General features: G+C 39.6%; 1 protein-coding gene across 1 annotated transcript; it reads left to right on the top strand.

Moving 5' to 3' along the window:
• The first annotated feature begins 1,522 nt into the window (after positions 1-1,522).
• LOC131935551 (multiple coagulation factor deficiency protein 2 homolog) lies at positions 1,523-21,877 on the top strand. The gene is made up of 5 exons (XM_059292003.1): positions 1,523-1,600; positions 3,595-3,753; positions 6,032-6,112; positions 17,875-18,047; positions 19,692-21,877. The coding sequence occupies exons 2-5, from the start codon at positions 3,632-3,634 to the stop codon at positions 19,883-19,885; spliced, it is 570 nt and encodes a 189-aa protein (XP_059147986.1). The 5' UTR covers positions 1,523-1,600; positions 3,595-3,631; the 3' UTR covers positions 19,886-21,877.
• The last annotated feature ends 34 nt before the right edge of the window (positions 21,878-21,911 follow it).

The following is a 21,911-nucleotide window of genomic DNA, read 5'->3' as shown; positions in this document are numbered from 1 at the left end:
ACCATCTTGATCATCAACAATTTTCGTATCGTTCTATTTTGTGATGAGGGAGGACAAATTCTCTGATCTCACAATGTAACATAACATTTCGTTTTGTTTTCTTTTTTCTTGTTCGCTGTTTATGTCCAACAGGAATAAAACGACTTTTTTAATTGGACAAATTACGTAACAGTGTTCTTCTCTTCCTAAAACCACAGAAACTCTGACCAATTACAGTTGATGTTACATTAAACAGGTATATATATACATATACATATACATATACATATACATATATATATATATATATATATATATATATATATATATATATATATATATATATATATATATATATATATATATATATATATATATATATGAATATACACACATTTAAACATACATATATAATATGTAAACTCTACTGATATTTAAGGATTCAAAAAGATGAGTTAATCTTGGTTAATCTTGAGATGTTTGGTGGTCAGAAATTGAAAAGGTCCTAATTGGTTAATGAGGTTTCCCGACCTTTGACCTTATCATCCAGCAGATCTTAGACGTGTAGCAGACGGCCACGTTACACGCTTGGGGGGACAGGTAATTTTTCATCCCTCACCTGCCCCCTCAGGTAACTTTCTGGCCAAGTTTCTCAAACTGTTGTCTGAACACCTCTAAAAGTGTCAAAAAAACACTTCTAAAAGTGTCAACAAAACACCTCTAAAAGTTTCAACAGTACACCTCTAAAAGTGTCAACAGAACACCTCTAAAAGTGTCAACAGAACACCTCTAAAAGTGTCAACAGAACACCTCTAAAAGTGTCAACAGAACACCTCTAAAACGTCTTAAGAAACCCCCACTAAAACTACTCAACCCACACTTTCTTGTGATCACACAATTTTGTTTTTTCCATTATAAAAATTATTTATGTTGACATTATCACTGCAGAGGAAATTACGAATGTGTTTTGAAATAAATACTTTACCAACACAGAGAATATATTTATAAATTTTTCAACTGAAGACCTCAACCTTGACACTGTCTAGGACTAGCTTTAGTATAGCAGATATAGACACTGGTTGAGATAAATTGTCTAGGACTAGCTTTAGTAGAGCAGATATAGACACTGGTTGAGCCAAATTGTCTAGAACTAGCTTTAGTAGAGCAGATATAGACACTGGTTGAGCCAAATTGTCTAGGACTAGCTTTAGTAGAGCAGATATAGACACTGGTTGAGCCAAATTGTCTAGGACTAGCTTTAGTAGAGCAAATATAGACACTGGTTGAGCCAAATTGTCTAGGACTAGCTTTAGTAGAGCAGATATAGACACTGGTTGAGCCAAATTGTCTAGGACTAGCTTTAGTAGAGCAGATATAGACACTGGTTGAGCCAAATTGTCTAGGACTAGCTTTAGTAGAGCAGATATAGACACTGGTTGAGCCAATCACTCAGTGCCCCAGATGACCTGAGACCACAATGTGAGGACCTTTGAGACAAGCTGACAAGTCCACGTCTCACAACTAAAGACCTTTTCTCTGCCTATACAAACACGGGACATATACAGCACTGTACCTTAATGACGTTCATTTAACTTTTGCTTTGAGAAATTCAACTTTTGAGGTAAGTTATTGTAACGATGGAGTAAAATTTCATTAACCTTATTTATCACAAGCAATTCAAGAAAATTATTTACTAAGTATGAGAATGAGGCATTTTATTTGAAGAATAAACAGTTTATAAGCTGTCTAAAAATAATAAAATAACTGTTTAAAATGTTCCAATATTTTCATCAGATTTAGGTAAACACTTTTTAAGATTCTAATTTGAATGTTGAAAATGTAAAGCAATTTTGAAAAAACGCAATTTTGTGCTTAAATTATAGAAAAGAGGTGCCTGTATATAAATAGTGCTTAACTATATTACATTTCGTGTCAAAACTTGTGTACACATATAACATCGTATCGGAAGTGGTTATACGGAAGTTGTTGCCATACAACTTTATAGGTTGCCCTACAAAATAGCGGGACCTTAGTTTAAGTAGCACATTTAAATCGCTACCGACAATTACTTTTCCAATTAAATGTCTATATGCAATATGGACTCATAACTCTAAACCTAACTCGAATTGTAAACTTAACCCTAACCACAACCAACTAAAACAAATACGCAAACACAAATACCAATACAAAAGCAAAAACAAAATCGAACACAAAAGCAAATACAAACGCAAGCAGAAACAAACAAAAAAAAAACCCAAACGAAAACACAAAAGCAAACCTAAACGTAAACAATAACACAGAAAATAATGCAAAATTAAACGCGAATATAAACACAAACTTATGCGCAAACATAATGTCTATAAAACCCCATCTCATTCATAGATTATCGCACTGTTTAAAACGAACATATGCACCAGTGACTGACATAGTGTGTAAAGTTCGGCTGCTAGTTACACACTCCCTTGTACTGTTTATAATGTCACACACTCCCCTGTTTGTGTAGACTTGTATAGTTGTGAAAAAAGAACCCATGAAACATTGACGTCACTTATGTTTATACATTAACTAATGACGTCATCTGCCGAGTTTAGAATAAAAAGAAATGAACTATTTATTTCAAATTTGATTTAGATCTAGATCTATAGATCTACTCATCAAGACGTACGCTATGAAATATATACAATTAAAATCGGTCAAACCAATACAAATTACTTAAAAACAACATAATGACTATTGAATAGCCAGATTTTTAACGGAATCATTTAAGTCACTTAATCAGTGTGTGCCTGTGTTATGTTAAATGTGTCGGATTTTTAAATAATTAGTTATTTCTTTGCTTTCTCACTAATATCATTCAGCTTGTAGTAAAGTACATTGCGTTTTGACCAATAACTATTTCATACATTATTTTCTCAAACAAGTACAAAATTTTAAAATATATAGGCCTATAGTTCACGCGAAACGGGTACCGATGGCTAGTAATTCTATGTTTGTGTAGACTTGTCACATAATTCCCTGTTTGTGTAAACTTGTACTGTTCATGATGTCACATAATTCCCTGTTTGTGTAAACTTATACTGTTCATAATGTCACATAATTCCATGTTTGTGTAAACTTATACTGTTCATAATGTCACATAATTCCATGTTTGTGTAAACTTGTACTGTTCATGATGTCACATAATTCCCTGTTTGTGTAAACTTGTACTGTTCATGATGTCACATAATTCCCTGTTTGTGTAAACTTATACTGTTCATAATGTCACATAATTCCCTGTTTGTGTAAACTTGTACTGTTTATAATGTCACATAATTCCCTGTTTGTGTAAACTTGTACTGTTTATAATGTCACATAATTCTATGTTTGTGTAAACTTGTACTGTTCATAATGTCACATAATCCCCTGTTTGTGTAAACTTATACTGTTCATAATGTCACATAATTCCATGTTTGTGTAGACTTGTACTGTTTATAATGTCACATAATTCCCTGTTTGTGTAAACTTGTACTGTTCATAATGTCACATAATCCCCTGTTTGTGTAGACTTGTCACATAATTCCCTGTTTGTGTAGACTTGTACTGTTCATAATGTCACATAACTCCCTGTTTGTGTAGACTTCAGGTTCCAACCAAATTTGGCTGAATCAAAAACATGGACACCACCCTGAGCCTCCTACGACTTTGTTTGCTGGTTGCCATGGTTACTGCCCACTCAGGACACCATGGAGAGCCCCCGAAAAGTTTTGGTGACCCAAACGTTATAGGTGACCAGGAGTAAGTGCTTTACGTCGTTGTCTGCTAGACCTACAACTGTCTCATTAAGTTCACATAGACCTACAACTGTCTCATTAAGCTCCCATAGACCTACAACTGTCTCATTAAGTTCCCATAGAACTACAACTGTCTCTTTAAGCGCTCCCATAGACCTACAACTGTCTCATTAAGCTCCCATAGACCTACAACTGTCTCATTAAGCTCCCATAGAACTACAACTGTCTCATTAAGCTTCAATACAGCTACAATAAGTAAAATATGTGAATGGCTCAAAAGTTTCCTTTCTTGTCACGTTCAGACACCTGAATCATTTTTGTCACGTTCAGACACCTGAACCATTTTTGTCACGTTTAGACACCTGAACCATTTTTGTCACGTTCAGACACCTGAATCATTTTTGTCACGTTCAGACACCTGAACCATTTTTGTCACGTTTAGACACCTGAACCATTTTTGTCACGTTTAGACACCTGAACCATTTTTGTCACGTTTAGACACCTGAACCATTTTTGTCACGTTCAGACACCTGAACCATTTTTGTCACGTTCAGACACCTGAACCATTTTTGTCACGTTTAGACACCTGAACCATTTTTGTCACGTTTAGACACCTGAACCGTTTTTGTCACGTTCAGACACCTGAACCATTTTTGTCACGTTGAGACACCTGAACCATTTTTGTCAGACACCTGAACCATTTTTGTCACGTTTAGACACCTGAACCATTTTTGTCACGTTCAGACACCTGAACCATTTTTGTCACGTTTAGACACATGAACCATTTTTGTCACGTTCAGACACCTGAACCATTTTTGTCACGTTTAGACATCTGAACCATTTTTGTCACGTTTAGACACCTGAACCATTTTTGTCACGTTCAGACACCTGAACCATTTTTGTCACGTTTAGACACCTGAACCATTTTTGTCAGACACCTGAACCATTTTTGTCACGTTTAGACACATGAACCATTTTTGTCACGTTTAGACACCTGAACCATTTTTGTCACGTTCAGACACCTGAACCATTTTTGTCACGTTTAGACATCTGAACCATTTTTGTCACGTTTAGACACCTGAACCATTTTTGTCACGTTCAGACACCTGAACCATTTTTGTCACGTTTAGACACCTGAACCATTTTTGTCAGACACCTGAACCATTTTTGTCACGTTTAGACACATGAACCATTTTTGTCACGTTTAGACACCTGAACCATTTTTGTCACGTTCAGACACCTGAACCATTTTTGTCACGTTTAGACACATGAACCATTTTTGTCACGTTCAGACACCTGAACCATTTTTGTCACGTTTAGACACCTGAACCATTTTTGTCACGTTCAGACACCTGGACCATTTTTGTCACGTTCAGACACCTGAACCATTTTTGTCACGTTTAGACACATGAACCATTTTTGTCACGTTTAGACACCTGAACCATTTTTGTCACGTTCAGACACCTGAACCATTTTTGTCACGTTCAGACACCTGGACCATTTTTGTCACGTTCAGACACCTGAACCATTTTTGTCACGTTCAGACACCTGGACCATTTTTGTCACGTTTAGAGACCTGAACCATTTTTGTCTGACACCTGAACCATTTTTGTCAGACACCTGAACCATTTTTGTCACGTTTAGACACCTGAACCATTTTTGTCACGTTCAGACACCTGAACCATTTTTGTCACGTTTAGACACATGAACCATTTTTGTCACGTTCAGACACCTGAACCATTTTTGTCACGTTTAGACACCTGAACCATTTTTGTCACGTTTAGACACCTGAACCATTTTTGTCACGTTCAGACACCTGAACCATTTTTGTCACGTTTAGACACCTGAACCATTTTTGTCAGACACCTGAACCATTTTTGTCACGTTTAGACACATGAACCATTTTTGTCACGTTTAGACACCTGAACCATTTTTGTCACGTTCAGACACCTGAACCATTTTTGTCACGTTTAGACACATGAACCATTTTTGTCACGTTCAGACACCTGAACCATTTTTGTCACGTTTAGACACCTGAACCATTTTTGTCACGTTCAGACACCTGGACCATTTTTGTCACGTTCAGACACCTGAACCATTTTTGTCACGTTTAGACACATGAACCATTTTTGTCACGTTTAGACACCTGAACCATTTTTGTCACGTTCAGACACCTGAACCATTTTTGTCACGTTCAGACACCTGGACCATTTTTGTCACGTTCAGACACCTGAACCATTTTTGTCACGTTTAGACACATGAACCATTTTTGTCACGTTTAGACACCTGAAGCAACACATGAAGGGCCAGATCAACATGGATAAGCCGATGTCTCCCGCAGAGATGGAGTTCCACTACTTCCGGTAAGTTATTTATAGCGGCATCACTTGTGTGGTTACATGTTAGCCACAGACTAGAGACTTTTACAATCACTTGTGTGGTTACATGTTAGCCACAGACTAGAGACTTTTACAATCACTTGTGTGGTTACATGTTAGCCACAGACTAGAGACTTTGACAATCACTTGTCTGATTACATGTTAGCCACAGACTAGAGACTTTTACAATCACTTGTGTGGTTACATGTTAGCCACAGACTAGAGACTTTGACAATCACTTGTGTGGTTACATGTTAGCCACAGACTAGAGACTTTTACAATCACTAGTGTGGTTACATGTTAGCCACAGACTTTGAGACTTTGACAATCACTAGTGTGGTTACAAGTTAGCCACAGACTAGAGACTTTGACAATCACTTGTGTGGTTACATGTTAGCCACAGACTAGAGACTTTGACAATCACTTGTGTGGTTACATGTTAGCCACAGACTAGAGACTTTGACAATCACTTGTGTGGTTACATGTTAGCCACAGACTAGAGACTTTGACAATCACTAGTGTGGTTACATGTTAGCCACAGACTAGAGACTTTTACAATCACTAGTGTGGTTACATGTTAGCCACAGACTAGAGACTTTGACAATCACTTGTGTGGTTACATGTTAGCCACAGACTAGAGACTTTGACAATCACTAGTGTGGTTACATGTTAGCCACAGACTAGAGACTTTGACAATCACTTGTGTGGTTACATGTTAGCCACAGACTAGAGACTTTGACAATCACTTGTGTGGTTACATGTTAGCCACAGACTAGAGACTTTGACAATCACTTGTGTGGTTACATGTTAGCCACAGACTAGAGACTTTGACAATCACTTGTGTGGTTACATGTTAGCCACAGACTAGAGACTTTGACAATCACTAGTGTGGTTACATGTTAGCCACAGACTAGAGACTTTGACAATCACTTGTGTGGTTACATGTTAGCCACAGACTAGAGACTTTGACAATCACTAGTGTGGTTACATGTTAGCCACAGACTAGAGACTTTGACAATCACTTGTCTGGTTACATGTTAGCCACAGACTAGAGACTTTGACAATCACTTGTGTGGTTACATGTTAGCCACAGACTAGAGACTTTGACAATCACTTGTGTGGTTACATGTTAGCCACAGACTAGAGACTTTTACAATCACTTGTGTGGTTACATGTTAGCCACAGACTAGAGACTTTGACAATCACTAGTGTGGTTACATGTTAGCCACAGACTAGAGACTTTGACAATCACTTGTGTGGTTACATGTTAGCCACAGACTAGAGACTTTTACAATCACTTGTGTGGTTACATGTTAGCCACAGACTAGAGACTTTTACAATCACTTGTGTGGTTACATGTTAGCCACAGACTAGAGACTTTTACAATCACTTGTGTGGTTACATGTTAGCCACAGACTAGAGACTTTTACAATCACTAGTGTGGTTACATGTTAGCCACGGACTAGAGACTTTGACAATCACTTGTGTGGTTACATGTTAGCCACAGACTAGAGACTTTTACAATCACTAGTGTGGTTACATGTTAGCCACAGACTAGAGACTTTTACAATCACTTGTGTGGTTACATGTTAGCCACAGACTAGAGACTTTTACAATCACTTGTGTGGTTACATGTTAGCCACAGACTAGAGACTTTTACAATCACTTGTGTGGTTACATGTTAGCCACAGACTAGAGACTTTGACAATCACTAGTGTGGTTACATGTTAGCCACAGACTAGAGACTTTTACAATCACTTGTGTGGTTACATGTTAGCCACAGACTAGAGACTTTGACAATCACTTGTGTGGTTACATGTTAGCCACAGACTAGAGACTTTTACAATCACTTGTGTGGTTACATGTTAGCCACAGACTAGAGACTTTGACAATCACTAGTGTGGTTACATGTTAGCCACAGACTAGAGACTTTTACAATCACTTGTGTGGTTACATGTTAGCCACAGACTAGAGACTTTGACAATCACTTGTGTGGTTACATGTTAGCCACAGACTAGAGACTTTTACAATCACTTGTGTGGTTACATGTTAGCCACAGACTAGAGACTTTGACAATCACTAGTGTGGTTACATGTTAGCCACAGACTAGAGACTTTGACAATCACTTGTGTGGTTACATGTTAGCCACAGACTAGAGACTTTGACAATCACTAGTGTGGTTACATGTTAGCCACAGACTAGAGACTTTGACAATCACTTGTGTGGTTACATGTTAGCCACAGACTAGAGACTTTTACAATCACTTGTGTGGTTACATGTTAGCCACAGACTAGAGACTTTGACAATCACTAGTGTGGTTACATGTTAGCCACAGACTAGAGACTTTTACAATCACTTGTGTGGTTACATGTTAGCCACAGACTAGAGACTTTGACAATCACTTGTGTGGTTACATGTTAGCCACAGACTAGAGACTTTTACAATCACTTGTGTGGTTACATGTTAGCCACAGACTAGAGACTTTTACAATCACTTGTGTGGTTACATGTTAGCCACAGACTAGAGACTTTTACAATCACTTGTGTGGTTACATGTTAGCCACAGACTAGAGACTTTTACAATCACTTGTGTGGTTACATGTTAGCCACAGACTAGAGACTTTGACAATCACTTGTGTGGTTACATGTTAGCCACAGACTAGAGACTTTGACAATCACTTGTGTGGTTACATGTTAGCCACAGACTAGAGACTTTGACAATCACTTGTGTGGTTACGTGTTAGCCACAGACCAGAGACTTTGACAATCACTTGTGTGGTTACATGTTAGCCACAGACCAGAGACTTTGACAATCACTTGTGTGGTTACATGTTAGCCACAGACTAGAGACTTTGACAATCATTAGTGTGGTTACATGTTAGCCACAGACTAGAGACTTTGACAATCACTTGTCTGGTTACATGTTAGCCACAGACTAGAGACTTTGACAATCACTTGTGTGGTTACATGTTAGCCACAGACTAGAGACTTTGACAATCACTAGTGTGGTTACATGTTAGCCACAGACTAGAGACTTTTACAATCACTTGTGTGGTTACATGTTAGCCACAGACTAGAGACTTTGACAATCACTAGTGTGGTTACATGTTAGCCACAGACTAGAGACTTTGACAATCACTAGTGTGGTTACATGTTAGCCACAGACTAGAGACTTTTACAATCACTTGTGTGGTTACATGTTAGCCACAGACTAGAGACTTTGACAATCACTTGTGTGGTTACATGTTAGCCACAGACTAGAGACTTTTACAATCACTTGTGTGGTTACATGTTAGCCACAGACTAGAGACTTTTACAATCACTTGTGTGGTTACATGTTAGCCACAGACTAGAGACTTTGACAATCACTTGTGTGGTTACATGTTAGCCACAGACTAGAGACTTTGACAATCACTAGTGTGGTTACATGTTAGCCACAGACTAGAGACTTTGACAATCACTAGTGTGGTTACATGTTAGCCACAGACTAGAGACTTTGACAATCACTTGTGTGGTTACATGTTAGCCACAGACTAGAGACTTTTACAATCACTTGTGTGGTTACATGTTAGCCACAGACTAGAGACTTTTACAATCACGTGTGTGGTTACATGTTAGCCACAGACTAGAGACTTTGACAATCACTTGTGTGGTTACATGTTAGCCACAGACTAGAGACTTTTACAATCACTTGTGTGGTTACATGTTAGCCACAGACTAGAGACTTTGACAATCACTAGTGTGGTTACATGTTAGCCACAGACTAGAGACTTTGACAATCACTTGTGTGGTTACATGTTAGCCACAGACTAGAGACTTTGCCAATCACTTGTGTGGTTACATGTTAGCCACAGACTAGAGACTTTTACAATCACTTGTGTGGTTACATGTTAGCCACAGACTAGAGACTTTTACAATCGCTTGTGTGGTTACATGTTAGCCACAGACTAGAGACTTTGACAATCACTTGTGTGGTTACATGTTAGCCACAGACTAGAGACTTTGACAATCACTTGTGTGGTTACATGTTAGCCACAGACTAGAGACTTTGACAATCACTTGTGTGGTTACATGTTAGCCACAGACTAGAGACTTTGACAATCACTAGTGTGGTTACATGTTAGCCACAGACTAGAGACTTTGACAATCACTTGTCTGGTTACATGTTAGCCACAGACTAGAGACTTTGACAATCACTAGTGTGGTTACATGTTAGCCACAGACTAGAGACTTTGACAATCACTTGTGTGGTTACATGTTAGCCACAGACTAGAGACTTTGACAATCACTTGTGTGGTTACATGTTAGCCACAGACTAGAGACTTTGACAATCACTAGTGTGGTTACATGTTAGCCACAGACTAGAGACTTTGACAATCACTTGTGTGGTTACATGTTAGCCACAGACTAGAGACTTTTACAATCACTAGTGTGGTTACATGTTAGCCACAGACTAGAGACTTTTACAATCACTTGTGTGGTTACATGTTAGCCACAGACTAGAGACTTTGACAATCACTTGTGTGGTTACATGTTAGCCACAGACTAGAGACTTTTACAATCACTAGTGTGGTTACATGTTAGCCACAGACTAGAGACTTTTACAATCACTAGTGTGGTTACATGTTAGCCACAGACTAGAGACTTTTACAATCACTTGTGTGGTTACATGTTAGCCACAGACTAGAGACTTTGACAATCACTAGTGTGGTTACATGTTAGCCACAGACTAGAGACTTTGACAATCACTTGTGTGGTTACATGTTAGCCACAGACTAGAGACTTTTACAATCACTTGTGTGGTTACATGTTAGCCACAGACTAGAGACTTTTACAATCACTTGTGTGGTTACATGTTAGCCACAGACTAGAGACTTTTACAATCACTTGTGTGGTTACATGTTAGCCACAGACTAGAGACTTTGACAATCACTAGTGTGGTTACATGTTAGCCACAGACTAGAGACTTTGACAATCACTTGTGTGGTTACATGTTAGCCACAGACTAGAGACTTTGACAATCACTTGTGTGGTTACATGTTAGCCACAGACTAGAGACTTTTACAATCACTAGTGTGGTTACATGTTAGCCACAGACTAGAGACTTTGACAATCACTAGTGTGGTTACATGTTAGCCACAGACTAGAGACTTTGACAATCACTTGTGTGGTTACATGTTAGCCACAGACTAGAGACTTTTACAATCACTAGTGTGGTTACATGTTAGCCACAGACTAGAGACTTTTACAATCACTAGTGTGGTTACATGTTAGCCACAGACTAGAGACTTTTACAATCACTAGTGTGGTTACATGTTAGCCACAGACTAGAGACTTTGACAATCACTAGTGTGATTACATGTTAGCCACAGACTAGAGACTTTGACAATCACTTGTGTGGTTACATGTTAGCCACAGACTAGAGACTTTTACAATCACTTGTGTGGTTACATGTTAGCCACAGACTAGAGACTTTGACAATCACTTGTGTGGTTACATGTTAGCCACAGACTAGAGACTTTTACAATCACTAGTGTGGTTACATGTTAGCCACAGACTAGAGACTTTGACAATCACTTGTCTGGTTACATGTTAGCCACAGACTAGAGACTTTGACAATCACTAGTGTGGTTACATGTTAGCCACAGACTAGAGACTTTGACAATCACTTGTGTGGTTACATGTTAGCCACAGACTAGAGACTTTGACAATCACTTGTGTGGTTACATGTTAGCCACAGACTAGAGACTTTGACAATCACTAGTGTGGTTACATGTTAGCCACAGACTAGAGACTTTGACAATCACTAGTGTGGTTACATGTTAGCCACAGACTAGAGACTTTGACAATCACTTGTCTGGTTACATGTTAGCCACAGACTAGAGACTTTGACAATCACTAGTGTGGTTACATGTTAGCCACAGACTAGAGACTTTGACAATCACTAGTGTGGTTACATGTTAGCCACAGACTAGAGACTTTGACAATCACTTGTGTGGTTACATGTTAGCCACAGACTAGAGACTTTGACAATCACTTGTGTGGTTACATGTTAGCCACAGACTAGAGACTTTTACAATCACTTGTGTGGTTACATGTTAGCCACAGACTAGAGACTTTGACAATCACTTGTGTGGTTACATGTTAGCCACAGACTAGAGACTTTTACAATCACTAGTGTGGTTACATGTTAGCCACAGACTAGACACTTTGACAATCACTTGTCTGGTTACATGTTAGCCACAGACTAGAGACTTTGACAATCACTAGTGTGGTTACATGTTAGCCACAGACTAGAGACTTTGACAATCACTTGTGTGGTTACATGTTAGCCACAGACTAGAGACTTTGACAATCACTAGTGTGGTTACATGTTAGCCACAGACTAGAGACTTTGACAATCACTAGTGTGGTTACATGTTAGCCACAGACTAGAGACTTTGACAATCACTTGTCTGGTTACATGTTAGCCACAGACTAGAGACTTTGACAATCACTAGTGTGGTTACATGTTAGCCACAGACTAGAGACTTTGACAATCACTTGTGTGGTTACATGTTAGCCACAGACTAGAGACTTTTACAATCACTTGTGTGGTTACATGTTAGCCACAGACTAGAGACTTTGACAATCACTAGTGTGGTTACATGTTAGCCACAGACTAGAGACTTTTACAATCACTAGTGTGGTTACATGTTAGCCACAGACTAGAGACTTTGACAATCACTTGTGTGGTTACATGTTAGCCACAGACTAGAGACTTTTACAATCACTTGTGTGGTTACATGTTAGCCACAGACTAGAGACTTTGACAATCACTTGTGTGGTTACATGTTAGCCACAGACTAGAGACTTTGACAATCACTAGTGTGGTTACATGTTAGCCACAGACTAGAGACTTTTACAATCACTAGTGTGGTTACATGTTAGCCACAGACTAGAGACTTTGACAATCACTAGTGTGGTTACATGTTAGCCACAGACTAGAGACTTTTACAATCACTAGTGTGGTTACATGTTAGCCACAGACTAGAGACTTTGACAATCACTTGTGTGGTTACATGTTAGCCACAGACTAGAGACTTTTACAATCACTAGTGTGGTTACATGTTAGCCACAGACTAGAGACTTTTACAATCACTAGTGTGGTTACATGTTAGCCACAGACTAGAGACTTTGACAATCACTTGTGTGGTTACATGTTAGCCACAGACTAGAGACTTTGACAATCACTAGTGTGGTTACATGTTAGCCACAGACTAGAGACTTTTACAATCACTTGTGTGGTTACATGTTAGCCACAGACTAGAGACTTTTACAATCACTAGTGTGGTTACATGTTAGCCACAGACTAGAGACTTTGACAATCACTAGTGTGGTTACATGTTAGCCACAGACTAGAGACTTTGACAATCACTTGTGTGGTTACATGTTAGCCACAGACTAGAGACTTTGACAATCACTAGTGTGGTTACATGTTAGCCACAGACTAGAGACTTTGACAATCACTTGTGTGGTTACATGTTAGCCACAGACTAGAGACTTTAACAATCACTTGTGTGGTTACATGTTAGCCACAGACTAGAGACTTTGACAATCACTAGTGTGGTTACATGTTAGCCACAGACTAGAGACTTTTACAATCACTTGTGTTGTTACATGTTAGCCACAGACTAGAGACTTTTACAATCGCTTGTGTGGTTACATGTTAGCCACAGACTAGAGACTTTGACAATCACTTGTGTGGTTACATGTTAGCCACAGACTAGAGACTTTGACAATCACTTGTGTGGTTACATGTTAGCCACAGACTAGAGACTTTTACAATCACTTGTGTGGTTACATGTTAGCCACAGACTAGAGACTTTGACAATCACTTGTGTGGTTACATGTTAGCCACAGACTAGAGACTTTTACAATCACTTGTGTGGTTACATGTTAGCCACAGACTAGACACTTTGACAATCACTTGTCTGGTTACATGTTAGCCACAGACTAGAGACTTTGACAATCACTAGTGTGGTTACATGTTAGCCACAGACTAGAGACTTTGACAATCACTTGTGTGGTTACATGTTAGCCACAGACTAGAGACTTTGACAATCACTAGTGTGGTTACATGTTAGCCACAGACTAGAGACTTTGACAATCACTAGTGTGGTTACATGTTAGCCACAGACTAGAGACTTTGACAATCACTTGTCTGGTTACATGTTAGCCACAGACTAGAGACTTTGACAATCACTAGTGTGGTTACATGTTAGCCACAGACTAGAGACTTTGACAATCACTTGTGTGGTTACATGTTAGCCACAGACTAGAGACTTTTACAATCACTTGTGTGGTTACATGTTAGCCACAGACTAGAGACTTTGACAATCACTAGTGTGGTTACATGTTAGCCACAGACTAGAGACTTTTACAATCACTAGTGTGGTTACATGTTAGCCACAGACTAGAGACTTTTACAATCACTTGTGTGGTTACATGTTAGCCACAGACTAGAGACTTTGACAATCACTTGTGTGGTTACATGTTAGCCACAGACTAGAGACTTTGACAATCACTAGTGTGGTTACATGTTAGCCACAGACTAGAGACTTTTACAATCACTTGTGTGGTTACATGTTAGCCACAGACTAGAGACTTTTACAATCACTAGTGTGGTTACATGTTAGCCACAGACTAGAGACTTTGACAATCACTAGTGTGGTTACATGTTAGCCACAGACTAGAGACTTTGACAATCACTTGTGTGGTTACATGTTAGCCACAGATTAGAGACTTTTACAATCACTAGTGTGGTTACATGTTAGCCACAGACTAGAGACTTTGACAATCACTTGTGTGGTTACATGTTAGCCACAGACTAGAGACTTTAACAATCACTTGTGTGGTTACATGTTAGCCACAGACTAGAGACTTTGACAATCACTAGTGTGGTTACATGTTAGCCACAGACTAGAGACTTTTACAATCACTTGTGTGGTTACATGTTAGCCACAGACTAGAGACTTTTACAATCGCTTGTGTGGTTACATGTTAGCCACAGACTAGAGACTTTTACAATCACTAGTGTGGTTACATGTTAGCCACAGACTAGAGACTTTTACAATCACTTGTGTGGTTACATGTTAGCCACAGACTAGAGACTTTTACAATCGCTTGTGTGGTTACATGTTAGCCACAGACTAGAGACTTTGACAATCACTTGTGTGGTTACATGTTAGCCACAGACTAGAGACTTTTACAATCACTTGTGTGGTTACATGTTAGCCACAGACTAGAGACTTTGACAATCACTAGTGTGGTTACATGTTAGCCACAGACTAGAGACTTTTACAATCACTTGTGTGGTTACATGTTAGCCACAGACTAGAGACTTTGACAATCACTTGTGTGGTTACATGTTAGCCACAGACCAGAGACTTTGACAATCACTTGTGTGGTTACATGTTAGCCACAGACTAGAGACTTTGACAATCACTAGTGTGGTTACATGTTAGCCACAGACTAGAGACTTTGACAATCACTTGTCTGGTTACATGTTAGCCACAGACTAGAGACTTTGACAATCACTAGTGTGGTTACATGTTAGCCACAGACTAGAGACTTTGACAATCACTTGTGTGGTTACATGTTAGCCACAGACTAGAGACTTTGACAATCACTAGTGTGGTTACATGTTAGCCACAGACTAGAGACTTTTACAATCACTAGTGTGGTTACATGTTAGCCACAGACTAGAGACTTTTACAATCACTAGTGTGGTTACATGTTAGCCACAGACTAGAGACTTTGACAATCACTAGTGTGGTTACATGTTAGCCACAGACTAGAGACTTTGACAATCGCTTATGTGGTTACATGTTAGCCACAGACTAGAGACTTTGACAATCACTTGTGTGGTTACATGTTAGCCACAGACTAGAGACTTTGACAATCACTAGTGTGGTTACATGTTAGCCACAGACTAGAGACTTTGACAATCACTTGTGTGGTTACATGTTAGCCACAGACTAGAGACTTTGACAATCACTAGTGTGGTTACATGTTAGCCACAGACTAGAGACTTTTACAATCACTAGTGTGGTTACATGTTAGCCACAGACTAGAGACTTTTACAATCACTAGTGTGGTTACATGTTAGCCACAGACTAGAGACTTTTACAATCACTTGTGTGGTTACATGTTAGCCACAGACTAGAGACTTTTACAATCACTTGTGTGGTTACATGTTAGCCACAGACTAGAGACTTTTACAATCACTTGTGTGGTTACATGTTAGCCACAGACTAGAGACTTTGACAATCACTTGTGTGGTTACATGTTAGCCACAGACTAGAGACTTTGACAATCACTTGTGTGGTTACATGTTAGCCACAGACTAGAGACTTTGACAATCACTTGTCTGGTTACATGTTAGCCACAGACTAGAGACTTTGACAATCACTAGTGTGGTTACATGTTAGCCACAGACTAGAGACTTTTACAATCACTAGTGTGGTTACATGTTAGCCACAGACTAGAGACTTTTACAATCACTTGTGTGGTTACATGTTAGCCACAGACTAGAGACTTTGACAATCACTTGTGTGGTTACATGTTAGCCACAGACTAGAGACTTTGACAATCACTAGTGTGGTTACATGTTAGCCACAGACTAGAGACTTTGACAATCACTAGTGTGGTTACATGTTAGCCACAGACTAGAGACTTTGACAATCACTTGTCTGGTTACATGTTAGCCACAGACTAGAGACTTTTACAATCACTAGTGTGGTTACATGTTAGCCACAGACTAGAGACTTTTACAATCACTAGTGTGGTTACATGTTAGCCACAGACTAGAGACTTTGACAATCACTTGTGTGGTTACATGTTAGCCACAGACTAGAGACTTTGACAATCACTAGTGTGGTTACATGTTAGCCACAGACTAGAGACTTTGACAATCACTTGTGTGGTTACATGTTAGCCACAGACTAGAGACTTTGACAATCACTGACTTGTGTGGTTACATGTTAGCCACAGACTAGAGACTTTGACAATCACTTGTGTGGTTACATGTTAGCCACAGACTAGAGACTTTTACAATCACTTGTGTGGTTACATGTTAGCCACAGACTAGAGACTTTTACAATCGCTTGACCTACTTTTGTTTTACCGTCGTCATGGTAATTATGCCGCCGATTTATCTAACAATGTTTCAGGGTCATTTCATTGTAATCGTTATTTTTGCATATTTATCAACCAGAACGATCTAGCTTTAACAATGATCGATTAGTGTTTGTTTTAAATTTGACTTTTCTACCTTTTTGGCCTAATAACTAAGAATAAACGAACTGAACATAGGGGATAAAATCTTTGATTTCTGTATTTAACAACACACAACTTATTATGACATATAAAAATTAAATATTAAGTAGACTTTCTTCGCGAGATGCCTGGAAGAAACTCTGGCGTAAAACAACATTCATTAGAAAATGACCCACCTTATCACTCATAGGTTCGTAGCCATTTTGAAATAAACGCCGTTTTCTAGGCTACCGATTTATTTTGAAAATAAAAATTGATATCAAGTTCAAGGTAAATAAATGCAGTTTTTAATTGTTTAGGTCATCTTTAACAATAATAAAATTTAAAATCTGACCTATTTTAACAGTTAAGTGCTAACCTACTTTAAACATTAAATGCTAACCCATTGCAACCATTGAGTGCTGACCTACTGACCTACTTTGTCACCAGCCTCCATGACACCAACAACGATACACTCCTGGACGGCCTTGAACTTCTCAAAGCCCTGAGTCACATGATACCCCCCATGGACTTTGCCCCCCAGGAGATCAGCGGCAAGACGGCCGTGGAGGTGGAGAATATGAGGAACCAGAGGGTCCGGGAGATGATGGCCAACTTTGTTCGTAAGTAGGGAGAGGATGGCCAACTTTGTAGGGAGATGATGGCCAACTTTGTTCGTAAGTAGGGAGATGAAGGCCAACTTTGGTCGTAAGTAGGGAGATGATGGCCAACTTTGTTCGTAAGTAGGGAGGTGATGGCCAACTTTGTTCGTAAGTAGGGAGGTGATGGCCAACTTTGTTCGTAAGTAGGGAGATGATGGCCAACTTTGTTCGTAAGTAGGGAGATGATGGCCAACTTTGTTCGTAAGTAGGGAGGTGATGGCCAACTTTGTTCGTAAGTAGGGAGATGATGGCAAACTTTGTTCGTAAGTAGGGAGGTGATGGCCAACTTTGTTCGTAAGTAGGGAGATGATGGCCAACTTTGTTCGTAAGTAGGGAGATGATGGCCAACTTTGTTCGTAAGTAGGGAGATGATGGCCAACTTTGTTCGTAAGTAGGGAGGTGACGGCCAACTTTGTTCGTAAGTAGGGAGATGATGGCCAACTTTGTTCGTAAGTAGGGAGATGATGGCCAACTTTGTTCGTAAGTTGGGAGATGATGGCCAACTTTGTTCGTAAGTAGGGAGATGATGGCCAACTTTGTTCGTAAGTAGGGAGATGATGGCCAACTAAGTAGGGAGATGATGGCCAACTTTGATCGTAAGTAGGGAGATGATGGCCAACATTTTTCGTAAGTAGGGAGATGATGGCCAACTTTGTTCGTAAGTAGGGAGATGATGGCCTACTTTGTTTTTAAGTAGGGAGATGAAGGCCAACTTTGGTCGTAAGTAGGGAGATGATGGCCTACTTTGTTCGTAAGTAGGGAGAGGATGGCCAACTTTGTTCGTAAGTAGGGAGATAATGGCCAACTTTGTTCGTAAGTAGGGAGATGATGGCCAACTTTGTTCGTAAGTAGGGAGATGATGGGCAACTTTGTTCGTAAGTAGGGAGATAATGGCCAACTTTGTAGGGAGGTGATGGCCAACTTTGTTCGTAAGTAGGGAGATGATGGCCAACTTTGTTCGTTAGTAGGGAGGTGATGGCCAACTTTGTTCGTAAGTAGGGAGATGATGGCCAACTTTGTTCGTAAGTAGGGAGATGATAGCCAACTTTGTTCGTAAGTAGGGAGATGATGGCCAACTTTGTTCGTAAGTAGGGAGGTGATGGCCAACTTTGTTCGTAAGTAGGGAGATGATGGCCAACTTTGTTCGTAAGAAGAAATGTGATGGCCAACTTTGTTCGTAAGTAGGGAGATGATGGCCAACCAAGATGTGTGTATGCGTGTGTTGAAATGTTGAAATTAATTTAGTGTGTGTACAATCGAATTCGCCGCGAGTGAGCTTTGACTGAAGCTGACCTTTGACTGAAGCTGACCTTTGACTGAAGCTGACCATTGAATGACCTGACCTTTGACTGAAGCTGACCTTTGACTGAAGCTGACCTTTGGCTGAAGCTGACCTTTGACTGAAGCTGACCATTGACTGAAGCTGACCATTGACTGAAGCTGACCATTGACTGAAGCTGACCTTTGACTGAAGCTGACCATTGACTGAAGCTGACCATTGACTGAAGCTGACCATTGACTGAAGCTGACCTTTGACTGAAGCTGACCTTTGACTGAAGCTGACCTTTGACTGTAGTGTAAGTGACGCTGCCCTTGTACCACCAGAGATCATCGACAACGTGCTACAGCTAGACGACCGCGACAAGGACGGGTACCTGAGCTACCCCGAGTACAGCATGGCCCGACGCCGGGACGCCCAGAAGATGAAGGAGATGCAGGAGAAGATGCTGAGGGACGCCAACATGCAGAAGGAGGCCATGCTCAGCAAGCAGCAGCAGCCCTACAACACTGGCCTGTAACCACACGTTTCATTGGTTCAAGCTTGTAATCACAGCTCTCATTGGTTGCACATTTATAGAATGTAGGTCGGGGGTTAAATTTAAAATATTAACATTATTTTTTTTTAAATTAGAGAAACACTTTATTTTTTTTTGATCAAGGGACGCAGAGGCGGAACTAGAAAAAAAGATTTGTAAACGAATTTAGGGGTCATAGTGTTGATGTGGGAGCCCGGGGCGCTCTAGATGACACGGCCGCCTATGGCTGATGATTCAAGCAGTACACCTCTCCCCCTATGCAGGAAACCCAATAAGCGGACCCCAGGTGCTATGATAGTGGGGTGCCGCCACTCCAATATTAAATCAAATGTTAGGAATATGACAGAAACTTTGCGGGTGCCTACTCGAATACTTTCCAACTTTTCACGGCAATCGCATGAATGGTGTAGTAATTGCATAAATAACACAACCATGTTTTTCACATGTACAGCTGTAGACTATGTGACCAGCTTGCGGGCGAAAATCTTCTGATTTAGGAGATATTCCATACATGACTTCATTCTTTTTTGACGACACAATAGGGCTGGTAAGTATGTCATTAACCAGTTCTATGGCTCATGCTGGTTTTATTGAGCCGTAGAACTGGTTGGTGACCTACTTACCAGCCCTATAGCCAGACCCTCACCCTAAATGACGTCATTTTATAATATTAATTGACTTACCTTCCTTGTTTTGTGAATTAGATTCATCAAACATATACTAGTAAGTAAATCAATATATGCTGTCTAGTGTCATACAAAATAAACAGAAGTGGTGAATGCAGGTCAGGTAGTTCGCAGACGATTCATTTATCTATTCGCCACTCGTGAGGCTTTAAAAAAAAAAGGGGGGGGGGCTGGAAAAGGAACAAAACGCAGATGGTTTACTTATATAACGGCCTCTCGCGCAATGAACTTTGATTTTTTTCCAAAACTATTGCCGGTGACAGCGTGTTTGATTGTAGGAGAAAGAGGACACGGCTTTCACAATGGTTAAAAATCAAAGGAAAAAAAGAATATGCAGGAGCGTTGGATAGTGTCTATAGAATAAAAATCCAAACTCAGCTACAGTTTTCGTTTTAGAAAATAACCATCTAGTAAAAAAATGCACGAAAATTAAATTTTTAATTAAACAATTTTTATGATCGGCTGCGGGCCCCCAAATGGCCTAGACCCCCCCCCCCCCGCGTTGCGTGGTTTTACAGTATGGTAGTTCCGCCCCTGAGGTGACGTCATGCGTAAAAAATCGATCAAAACAACAAATCACATTTCACGAGGGTAATTAAAAACTGTCGTCTAACTTATTGTCATTTAAAAAACAAACCACATTTCACGAGGGTATTTAAAAACTGTCGTCTAACTTATTGTCATTTAAAAAACAAACCACATTGCACGAGGGTATTTAAAAACTGTCATCTAAGTTATTGTCATTTAAAAAACAAACCACATTTCACGAGGGTATTTAAAAAATGTCATCTAACTTATTGCCATTTTAAAGAGTCCCCTTAAAGATATGTGTGTCACATAAAGATGACATTGACATGATACCACATGTGTCAGTGTCACGAATCACGTCAGTGTCACGTCAACGTGTGTCTAAAATACCAGTACTCACCAGAGATTTATATAATGGATGAATATGTATGTTTTAGGGCCAGTTTGTGACTGTATTGGTCAGTTTTTGATTGTATGGTCAGTTTATAAGAATGTGGTCAGCTTGCTCGTACATTCATGATGATATGGTCAGTTTGTGAATATGTCAGTTAATGCGTGTAGTAAAAAATTATATGTGGTCAGTTGGTGTGTGTGTGTGTGATCATATTGTAATGACGTGGTCAATTGACGAGGGCCTACTCAAATTATGATTAAGTGTAAATGATATAAAGATGTTAAGTACTCTCTGTTTTATATCTGATAATCCAATAAATCACGATTTATAACTTTGTGTGTCTGTAACGTATTACCATTGGCACTCTGAAACAACAAATAAAACAAATTGTTCTGGTTTT

Source organism: Physella acuta, unplaced genomic scaffold (genome assembly GCF_028476545.2).
Source record: "Physella acuta isolate Inbredline_101_S28 unplaced genomic scaffold, ASM2847654v3 ptg000148l, whole genome shotgun sequence".
In the NCBI taxonomy this organism is placed as follows: domain Eukaryota; kingdom Metazoa; phylum Mollusca; class Gastropoda; family Physidae; genus Physella; species Physella acuta.
The sequence above is the reverse complement of the archived record's forward strand: the minus strand, read 5'-3'. Positions and strand labels throughout refer to the sequence as shown.